The sequence below is a fragment of the Nymphalis io genome, chromosome 11 (genome assembly GCF_905147045.1).
Source record: "Nymphalis io chromosome 11, ilAglIoxx1.1, whole genome shotgun sequence".
In the NCBI taxonomy this organism is placed as follows: domain Eukaryota; kingdom Metazoa; phylum Arthropoda; class Insecta; order Lepidoptera; family Nymphalidae; genus Nymphalis; species Nymphalis io.
The window spans coordinates 3,609,756-3,621,484 of record NC_065898.1 but is presented as its reverse complement, the minus strand read 5'-3'; the positions used below and the strand labels follow the sequence as shown (position 1 = coordinate 3,621,484).

Sequence of the window (11,729 nt, the reverse complement as noted above, 5' to 3'; positions counted from 1 at the left end):
ATTGAAATTTTTTATACCTGTTCTGAGATCCTGTAACAGCGTATACATTGTTCCACAAAAAGTGATTAACCCTCTGTAAACAGGTAACTAAAGTGCTAAGTTTGTTTCCTGGGCTCTACAGTTCGGCCACTATTTCTGCAAAGAGGTCACTCATCTTCGCATGCATTAGTAACAATTACCAATACTAGCAGTTTTCGAAATTATTTATAAATTCAATCAGTATTTTTTGAGATAATCAAAAATTTTAAAAGGTACACAAAAGGTGAGGAGTGATTTAGTAGTATATCTATTTTTATTTAAATATATATTCTGGATTAGCTAAAATTAAAATTGTATTATAATGTGTTCTAAATCAATCATTATGAGAAAATAATTATATCATTACTTTTTTATTTGGTGGAAACATGTTTTAACTCATTTATAATAGGTGTACTCTGCTTGATATGACATTGTACTTTTCACACATGCAAGTCGAAGAAATAATAAGTTGTGGACTTTTTTGAGATGTTTTCTTAAAAAATGGATATAATTAGTTTATTGACAGGTCGTCCACCTTCTGTTGTTTATAATTCTCTCGTGGTCGAAGGATTTTTTTAAGTATATTAAAAATCATAATTGGTAGTAAGATTTTGGGTTGCAATTTCTCGCATTGGGCTATTGGACCCCATACCACTCCAGTTCTACTCTAAAATTGATTTAAATCGTGTTAAAAACAACAAATTGCTGAATATTCAAAAAAAATATGTAATCAGTTACCTTCCTTTTACATGTATAAAATCATTTAAGTCATTAATTATGATTATACGTTACACACAACAATAAAAAAGGTGAACATAATAAAAAAATTAAATCATAATATAATTAGACAGCTCAGTATGATCTCTAATGTTCTATTATAAATAAAATTTTATATATATGTTTATATGTTAAATGTCAGTCTATACGTCAAATGTTTAACTCGACTAATTGTTCTTACTGACCATAAACATCGAGTCAGTTCTACGAATTGATAACATGTACTGTAGAACTATCCTGTAAGACTAAACAAACCAAACTCGAATCTCGTCGCAAAACACGATCGTTAAATGTTAAAAATTGATATGCGACATTGACTTTATGAAAAATACATTAACCAATAGTCCTGCTTTCATAAAAGCTTTATTTTATGTTTGTTTTGTACAAGTTACCTATTCTCATAGTTACAAAATCACTTGGCTTAGCGTGGTTGCAATGCGATTTCAACTAAAATGTTGGAATATATTTGCTCTTTGTAAACTAAAAAAGTAAAGTTAGTTATATAACAGTATATTTCTTTACGCCTACATTTTTTTTTTTAAATATCTGTATTATTTTGTAACATACCTTTATTGAACACATCGGGACGGCCACATAATTTCTAATTATACAGTAAATATTTTAAAAACTACACATTTCCTTAGTTTTGTACATTTAGTCCTATTTTAATGTTTTCAGTAATTCTTAGTATTTTGTTATATAATAAAACCATCATCCAACTTACATAATGATATTTCTATAGAAGTATGAATTAAAAAGTTAAATGAAATTAAATCCATAATTTTAATATAATTAATAAATCTTTCGTTGAAATTAACTGAAATTGATGAGATATTTTTCTTACCATTTTTTTAGAAATTATTGTTTTATTAATTAATTCAATATAATAATATAAAATTAATTTACACTTTATGAATGTAGCAAACGATCTGTACTCATATACTTTTTCAAAGGTAACTTAATTTTAAAATATTTATACACATAACTAATTATGTACATAAATCACAACATAACAAAGAATAAAAATCAACCACAGTCAAAATAAAATAAAATAATTTCTAACTTGTTTTAATTATTGCTCGTGCATGTAATTGCTTGTAACAACTTATCTATCGTTAATATTACTAAAGCATTATTGAAATGTTATGTATTATTTTATATCATTGTTGCAGTCCCTCGGAAATCATGAATTTGATCACGGCGTGAATGGGTTAACTCCGTTCATAAAAAACCTTTCTTGTCCTGTTGTTGCGGCTAACCTTGTTTTGACCAAAGTACCTGACTTAGAAAAAGAGACCAACCTAAGAAAATCTATTATATTAAATGTCAATGGCACGTCAGTTGGAGTCATAGGTTACTTAACGCCGGACACAAAAATGTTAGCTGTAAAAAACGATGTGGAGTATATTGATGAAATCGCGGCAATAAAAGAAGAAGTAAAAAAGTTAAAAGCTCAAGGGGTAAACATTATAATTGGACTAGGTCACTCAGGTTATTTGAAAGATTTAGAAATAGCAAGAGAAGTAGACGGTTTGAATTTAGTCATCGGTGGACATTCGAATACTTTTCTATGGAACGGTACGTGTCCTGATTCAGAAAAAATTCAAGGACCTTATCCTACTTACGTCACACAATCCTCCGGAAAAAGGGTACCCGTGGTTCAAGCTTATGCTTACACAAAATATCTGGGCAGTCTGCATATGGTATTCAATAGTAAGGGAGATCTACTAAGCGCAGACGGTAATCCTATTCTTCTAGACAAAACAACACCTCAAGACCCTGATGCTTTAAAAATTATTCAGCGATATCGCACAGAAATTTCAAATTATACGGAAGAAGTTATCGGTAAAACTTCAATAGTTTTAGATGGTCTTAGTTGTCAACATCAGGAGTGCAATATGGGCAATCTTATAGCTGATGCTATGGTCTATAATTATGCTATGGAATACGAGGGCAAAGAACATTGGACAGATGCGCCTATAGCTATAATTCAAGGCGGTGGTATAAGATCTTCAATAGCTAACTCAGAAATACCAACAACAATTACTAAAGGAGATTTAATAGGAGTTTTACCCTTTGAAGGAGATCTTGTAATTGTAACCATGACCGGTAATGTCCTGATGCAAATGTTAGAGCATTCGATTAAAAATTTAGACGATTTAGACTATCCTGGGGAGTTTTTACAAGTTTCTGGTCTTAAAGTTGTATACGATATTAGCAAACCAGAAGGAATGAAAGTAGTACAAGCTGACGCAAGATGTTGGAATTGTTCAATACCTAAATATAATAGAGTTACAGCTAATGAAATTTATAACGTTATTATGCCGAGTTTCATATCAATCGGTGGAAACGGTTATACGATGTTCCAGGAGTTGCCCACACGTTCGTTGAACAACAGTGAATTAACATGTACCATACAATATATAAAACAACATAGTCCAATATTTCCAGAAATCAATGGAAGAATAACGATTATTACACAAAGCAGCAATAAGGGCTTCAGGATTACTCTATCACAATCTTTTCTTATTTCTTTGATGTATTTATTTAGTAGAATATTTAATTAGAATAATAGAAAAATCTCCTGCGGTGAAAAAATATGTACAAATATTTCTAACAGTATTGTTAGTGAGTAAGCTATTAAATGTGTATGTATGATGTGTTATTTTATTGTTTCAATATCTTCTTCAATCTTAATAAAAATTAAAATTTCGATGAAATAAAAAAATTAAAACCATTTAGTTTTATTTATGAATTCAATAATAATACACAGGCAAATCTTTCATGCGATAAATCATGACAATGAAACAAAACACTAAAATTATTATTTTTTACATATACGTAGGTAGTTAACTCGTACAATGAATAAAAAAATATATAATAATTTCATGACCTTTTCAAAAAAGTAAAACAAATTTGACATATTACGTTCTTGTTCTAAAGATAAACCTTAAGACATTTGTAGACTTTATGAAATAAAAATATTAATATCAGATAAATTGCATTGTTAAGAAATATATCTAAAATTGAATGGTAAAAACTACAAACACAAATACAGCTTGACATTTAAGTTATACATAACCACGCGCAGTACATGCCTCGGATACGTGGGCAATGATTAATTTGAGCACATTAAAAAGTCAAGGTCTAGTATATTATGTTTATGGTCAATAGCCAAGGGCGTAGCTGCCGTATCAAAGATACGGGGCCCTCTAGTTACAGGGGCCCCGAACCCGAGTAAGCAATAACACGTAAAATGTTATCCAAAATCTCATTCAAATTCTGAGACCGTACGCTAAATTTTCCGTGAAAAAATAAAAGAGCACATTTGAAAAATAAATTTGAATATGTAGTTTAAATCTTTTACGGTCAAAGCGCTAAATTCGCGTGGAAAAAAATGGTCATCGCCGCAGTTAAGACGAAGGGACTCCATCAAATTTTGATACAGGGTCCATCAAGGGCAAGCTACGCCCCTGTCAATAGCACAGTGTCTATTATCCGGGGTAAAAATAAATTTAGTTTCAGTGAGTATGTTGTAACTCAGTAAATGTAAAAGATATTCAGTCACCTAATAAATATCTATGAAATTTGTTTAAAGACATGATATTTAAAATAATACAGAGTAAATTTTCTGAGTTGTTTTATGCCCGGTTACTTTATTCAAGAAACGATTTGTTTGCTTACGAAACGTAATCCATATAGGGCTACGAATAACGGACAGTAGAGAAAATTTATGAAAATGACAGATATCACTTAATAAATTCCATTATCCGTAAGCAAAACGATTTATTTTAAATAAGAATCCACTCTTATAAGATAGAGAAACTGCTTGAGTACTTATTACGTCATTAATAATTTTCTTTCAATTAATTACAATAAAAAAGATATACCAAAACTTAATGTAGGTTTTTAAAACATTTCACTGAGTGATTTTTAGTTCCCTTACATCATATTATAGGATAAAGACTAAAACTAATTAATAACTTACTACATTACATTATTAAGATTATTACCCATATATAATGAATAAAATATATATACATATAAGCATGAGATTCTAAGGTACTTCTATCATCTGAGATGCACTCCGAATTATTTCAAAAATAATAAATAAACATATCTGTAATAAGTATTAGCCCAGTCTAGTTAACAATTTTATTTCTCTAACCTTGAGGGTTACTGGTAGTCAAATCTTAAAATAGCGGCCAAATCCGCCAGTACATTAACCGCCATCTTGAATTTAGGGGAGAAATAAAATAACTGACGGCAATATCCGCAAGACACAGCCTTTTTTTACTAACCCGACCGGGCTGTCTGTTTTATTTCTAGTTCAATGAATAGCGGAACTTTAAGTTGTTAAGTTAATTGTAACTCGACTGAATAAACTCGTTAGCAATAAATATTTCATAAGATATAAATAAAAAATAATCGATTTGATTTGTTACGTAACAGCGTAATTATTGTAAGAGTAGGACCCATAAAACATTAGTTAATCAATGTTCATATAATTTAGCATATTTTTTGTTATTTATTTAATAATTATATATTTTTTCTTTTACAGTCACTTGGAAATCATGAATTTGATGAAGAGGTCGATGGAGTCATACCTTTTATAAGAAATCTGACGTCACCCGTCTTAGCTGCTAATCTCATTCTCACCGACGTACCAGAACTCGAGAAAGAAACAAATTTATACAAATCAATTGTTATTATTAAAAACGGCATTAAGATCGGAATAATTGGTTATTTAACCCCCGAAACTAAATTTCTTGCACCAAAGAACAAAGTAAATTACGAAGACGAAGTCGTTGCCTTAAAGAGGGAAGTACATGAATTAAAAGAAATGGGAATCAAAATATTTATAGCGTTAGGTCATTCAGGCTTTTTAAAAGACTTAGAAATAGCTAAAGAAGTCGAAGAATTAGATATAGTAATAGGCGGCCATTCGAATACATTTTTGATAAATAAGAATAGTACAGACGAAATTCCTGAATATCCACAAGGACCTTATCCTACAATAGTTAGACAAAAAACGGGCAGAAAGGTTCTGGTAGTGCAAGCGTATGCATACACCAAATATCTTGGTAAGCTACATTTAATGTTTGACGAACAAGGAGAAATTTTATATTACGACGGTGAACCGATTCTGTTGAATAGAGAAATTCCGGAAGACCCAGAGCTCTTACAAATAGTAAATCGATATCGGACTGATATAAACAAAATCTACAACGAAGTCGTTGGAACGTCACTTTGTTATCTTGATGGTGATTCGTGCCGTCTCAAAGAATGTAATTTAGGAAACTTTATTAATGACGCTATAATAAAATATACAAAACAATATTCCAAAGAATATTCTAATGTTAACATAGCTATAACACAAGGTGGCAGAATTAGATCATCCATAGATGGTCCAAATAAACCATTCAAAGTTACGAGAGGAGATATGGTTACCGTTATACCATTTTCTGATACATTATGCATAATGACTATGAACGGCACAATACTGAGACAAGCCTTGGAACATTCCGTTGCAGCTTGGAGAAGAATTGATACTCCAGGGCAATTTTTACAATACTCAGGAGTGCAAATCGTTTATGATCTAGCTAAAGAAGTTGGTTCACGGGTTGTGAAAGCAAACGCTATTTGTTCCAATTGCTCTGACCTGAGTGATGTTTCAGATAATCTTGAGTATAAAGTGATTACGTCAGTTTTTTTAGCTGAAGGAGGTGACGGATACACAATGTTTGATACAGTTCCCAAGGAGATAGTAAACTACAATGAAGTCATGTGTGCTATAGATTACTTACAGAAATATAGTCCTATAGAACCAATCGTAACAATGAGAATAAATATTCTTAATGCGGATAAAATTCGAACAGCGAAGTTTTTGCCTTCGCAAGGACAGTCAATTAAATTTAATACTAGTATGATCTTTTTATTGACTATGATTATATTGTTTAGTTAAATCGTTGTAGCAGGTGATTCAATTATATAAATTACTACCAAAATCCGGCAGACCTAGTCCTGCCTAATATGTACTAATGTTCACCCAGTGATCGAAATACGACCATTATTGAGAATGTGAGAAAAAATTGCATGTTTTTTTTTCCTACTCTTCGTTCCAATATTATTTTATAGCACTAAAGCCACTCAATAATCGTCGTTATTAATTTCAAACAGATATAATAGCATCCATTCTTATATGTAAGTATGCCATATGAGGAACAAATTATTTACGTACTTAGATTTACATTCCTTTTATTATAATGATATAATAATTGTTGTCATGAGTTTATTGTAAAAAAAAAATGTTATGTTTTTTTGTATCTTTTATTGAACAATAAATGATTTTCAATACACAACAGTTTGAATACAAAATTCAATAATTATTATTTTTTAATGTAAATTAAATGAATTAAATTTTAAACAAGTTTTATAAAATAAAAATAATGTAATTATTTTTATAAATATTAAACAATAGCAAACCACTGTAATGATATAATATAACATAATATAAAGTCTTACTTTGCATCCTTATAACGGAAATAGTCAATATTTTCAATATTTATTCTTTAAAATTAGATTATAGGAACTTTTTTTTAATATTTCCAATTTAAGTATCTTAAAAAGTTGCTAAATGACACAATTTAAAAAAAATCCTAATTTAACAATTTGTAAAATATAATATGTTTACACAATAGTCATTTTATAAAATAACATAAATCATATTTAGTTTCATCAAATATAAAAAAAAAAATATTTTGTCAAAGTAAAAATTTAAACAATATTTAAATGTCTATTTCGCATTTACTGATTTCCACTTAACCATAAGACTACTACCATATGGCACTAAGCCCTCGAAAATAGACAAACACTGCTTTAATGATTCTTGACAGTCACAGAGTTCCATGCATGGTGCAAAGGGCTCTAATAATTCACATAAATCACACAGACGTTTATATGTTTTTAATGCTGTGTCAACATTACCTCTCTGAAGTTGGTCTATTATGTCCTCACTTAAAAGAGCCTTTTTAGACCTAACTAATTTTGCAGGAACATTTTTAGATTGCCTCATAGTTAAGTATAAATAGTTTGGCCAATTATTAACACATGCTTCACAGCAGCAGTTGAATTTAAACTGAAACTTAAGTGAAGCCTGTCGTGACATTAACTCCTCTAATGCATGATGTGGTCTGAAAACAGAAAATAATAATAATTTAAAGGAGCTGCAAGACCTAAGGATATAATTTTTTTTTAAATATTTCAGTCTTTAATACAAAATATATTTACACTCCTCAATACATGTAACTTTTGTACATTACTATTATTAATAAATTCATCAAAAAATGTTCAAGACAGATAAATAAAAAAAAAATATTATTACAAAATCTTACCCATAGTTATCAAAAATTTGCATTCCTTTTTTAATTGGGCGCAGAGCAAACACAAACATTCTTGCAGAGCCGAGTTTGCTGAATCTAACAATATTGGGTGCGCAAGAATGATTAAAAAGACTACAAAAAGCATATGGTGCACTTGCCAAGCTTATTTCATCAACACATTTACCCTCCTTAGTAGCTGCGATGGAACTAATGCCATGCATGTTGGTTGGACTTGTCATTAGGTGTAACAGTAATAGTCCAGCTACACATTCATTTACCTTTTCATATTCTTGTTCATTTTCTGTTTTTAAAAACTTGGTATTCTTTTGTAGAAATCTTAAAAACACAGCTGCTGTTAGTCCTTTTTGAAATATATCAGAAATAGATCGTCTTTCTTCATTAGTAGCTAAAGTATGTATAGATGCATAGTATTTTGAATCATATATCCATTTATCATCAATCTTAACATGCCCATGAAGTCCAGTGTCGACGTTGGCTTCAGCATCTTCGATTGTTTTAAATAAATCTTTCCAATTGTTATGATCGTGCCGAGCCTTGAGAACAGTTCTTAAAGCAAGCAGTTCAAGTTTTGTAAAGTCCATTTTCACAAATGTTGCCATGAGTGAGCATTCAATATTATGGAACTCCTTCCAAGCCTTTGCTTTACATTCATTGCTGCAATATAAACAGAAACAGCAGCCATCACACGGTAAGAGATTTAAACTCCTCGAGAGACAATAGTTACAACTAAATAAAAATTGATCTTTCAATAATAGTATGAAATATGGATCTTCTTCGACTATGACTTCACCTACTTTGATGTCCTCTTTAGCAATCACATGTCTACCCATTTCTTTGCTAATCAAAACTTCCAATTTATTACTCGCACACAAATATGTAGAATGTTTGTCACTTTTCATTTTTAAATATTCATTAAATTTATCAAATTCTTTTTCTTTACTGGAACACATTGCCTCGTTACACATTTTCTTTCTGTTGTTTAGTTTCTCTTTTAACTTTACAGGATATTCTAAAGAAAAAACTTTATCTATATCTTGCAAACATTCTTTATGTTTATTTAATTCGTAGAAAACAGCTGATCTATTAGACAGGGCTAAACAATAGTTTTCAGAGTTTAAGGTGGCATGTAGAAGTGACAAGTTATAATACTGCCAAGCTTTATGGTAAGCTGTTTCTTCAAAACATTTGTTGCCAAGGTTACGGTAATATAAGGAAGTGTCATTGTTTTTCTTTATTTCTTGTACACTTGGAAAAGCATCGAGACTTTCCAAAGTTTTATATATGAAAAGTACTCGTTCACTTTGTGTTTGGAGTAATAATAGTTCTAAAGACATTTTCTTTATTTTGTCCTGTGTTGTTAGTTTGGCAATGACACCTTCATAACAAGAATCAATAGACATTTTGTATGTGAATATTTTGCAGTGCAATATTGATTTTCCAATTAAAATATATTATAATGTCCCACTTTGCTACACCTTTTATTGTGATCAACTTAGGTTGTGAAATGATCTATGTGATTGATCAGAGATTAAAAGCGCAGAAAATACCATTGGATAAATCTGAAAGAGGTGAGATATAATATAAATATACTATAAATAATGATATTATATATATACAAATAAAACTATTTATAAATTTATTTTCAGTAATTACAGATATTGTCTCCGTGTTACTCCATCCTAAGCTTCTGGATGAGCTATTTATACCTCAACCGGCAGCGACACATGGGGTTATTAAGCAACTACTTCAGGATATTTCTGCCACATCTATTATGAAACTCGACGACTATTCCATGAGTAAATTATGGGATCTTATGACTATGATATTCAAATGGCAGCTATCTGTTGCAACAAATCAAAATATTTTTGACATTAGCCGGCGGCATTTGCGTAGTGTAGCTACACTCATGCCTGAATATTTCCCGAAAGAAATTTTCGAAAATGCTTTGAAAAAAATAGATATAGTAGCCCAAAAATTTACAGACGATGACTATCATTGCTTATATAGCGCATTAATTATCTGGTTTTCTGAATATCACACTAAAATTTCCGTTCTTCTTAGACTGGGTTTACAGAAAAAGGACGGAACATTTTGTCTACCCTATACGTTAAATCCAAATTTTTTAAAAAAAATAGGAGAAAATATATACAAATACGATAATACTAAAAAAAAAGAAGATGAATACAGTCCGGATACCAGTGAAGTAAATTGTCTTTTGGCATCAATAGAAAGTTCACCTAGTATATCAGGAGTTATTAAATTAAAATTACCTATAGAATTGGGAAATGAAAATTTTGAAAACAAAATACTTAAAATAGACAAACATATTGAATATAAGAATATTACAGCACTCATAAAAAATAAAAATAAGAACAGCGATCTTACATACACGGCCAATATATTAAAATCACCTCAAGAAGATCTTTTAGAAATGCTAAAAGAATAAATTTTAAATTACAGTAAAATACTTTAAACTCACGAAGGAATTTTACTAATAAGATTCTCTTTGAGCTATTTAATCATTAAATCAATAAAATAAATATAATATCGACTTACTGTTGTTAATATTCTACATGCGAAGTCTCAATCATTAACTAATAGCAAGTTAATAACAATTATTTACTTATTAACCACATATGATTAAAATTCTACTGCAACACAACAAAGAACAGAATAAAAAACAATTGATCATTGAGTTTAAAGTATAAGATTTTAACAAAGTATAAGATTCAGGAAGAACACAAAACTTAAACTTAGTGTTGCCAGTTAAAATGCTAGTTAGAGAGAAAACACAATCGAATTAATCATACTTCAATAGCTATTAGTCGTCGCTAATTTTATTTTTTGCCAGGAATACCTTGTACCAGTGCTGTAAGTTTTTATTTCAACTCAAATTCGAGTACTTTTTAGTTTTGAAATCATTACAAATTAGTGTTATTATTGCATATTAAGCTATTGCTGAAATATGATTATTAGTAGTAGTAGTAGAGTAGTTATAAGTTATATTAATTAATTTTTTTTATTAATTATTTGTATTAAAGTATCTCCTGTGCAGTTGGCTAATGTATGAATGGCTGCCGTGATAGACATCGTTCAGGAGGACATCAATTCTATTGATTGTTTATTACTTAAATACATGAAAATAAATATAAAACATTTTTGTTTAAATTAAGCTCAGGCCCATAATTTCATCATACTATAAAAATAGTAGTTAATCTTTTTTTAAATGTATTTGCCTTTAGAATGTGCAAATTTATTTTTATTTGCTTTGCGTACATATGCTACCAATACTTATAAATTTACACACCATACTTATTAAGAAAAATCACAAGTTTCTAAACTTTCGTTAGTAGACATGGTAATTTTCTATTTCCTAATCCCCGAAATTTTCGACTTCTATTGTTCATGATTGTATACATATAGGTAATTATAGATCAGCTCTGTTTTGTGGATGTTTGTCAAATAATATTAATTAATAACTGCTTCTATGTTTAAATTCAGATGTAAAACCAGATGAAACTGAATAAAATA

At 29.7% G+C, this 11,729-nt stretch overlaps 3 protein-coding genes across 3 annotated transcripts in view; 2 read left to right on the top strand and 1 right to left on the bottom strand.

Annotated features, from left to right (window-relative positions):
- Positions 1-7,024, top strand: part of LOC126771897 (uncharacterized) — a 42,981-nt gene extending 35,957 nt beyond the window's left edge. The window contains exons 6-7 of the mRNA XM_050492062.1: positions 1,968-2,935; positions 5,356-7,024. Of these exons, the coding sequence (XP_050348019.1) occupies positions 1,968-2,935; positions 5,356-6,760 (2,373 nt within the window). The 3' untranslated portion in view covers positions 6,761-7,024. The remainder of the gene's footprint in view (positions 1-1,967; positions 2,936-5,355) is intronic.
- A 300-nt stretch (positions 7,025-7,324) lies between these two features.
- LOC126771842 (SET and MYND domain-containing protein 4) lies at positions 7,325-9,598 on the bottom strand. The gene is made up of 2 exons (XM_050491976.1): positions 8,190-9,598; positions 7,325-7,988 (listed from the first exon to the last, which is right to left on the bottom strand). Exons 1-2 carry the CDS (start codon positions 9,596-9,598, stop codon positions 7,592-7,594), a joined length of 1,806 nt encoding a protein of 601 aa, XP_050347933.1. The 3' UTR covers positions 7,325-7,591.
- On the top strand, positions 9,531-10,644 carry LOC126772035 (protein OSCP1). Its single transcript, XM_050492213.1, has 2 exons — positions 9,531-9,766; positions 9,845-10,644. Exons 1-2 carry the CDS (start codon positions 9,655-9,657, stop codon positions 10,642-10,644), a joined length of 912 nt encoding a protein of 303 aa, XP_050348170.1. The 5' UTR covers positions 9,531-9,654.
- The last annotated feature ends 1,085 nt before the right edge of the window (positions 10,645-11,729 follow it).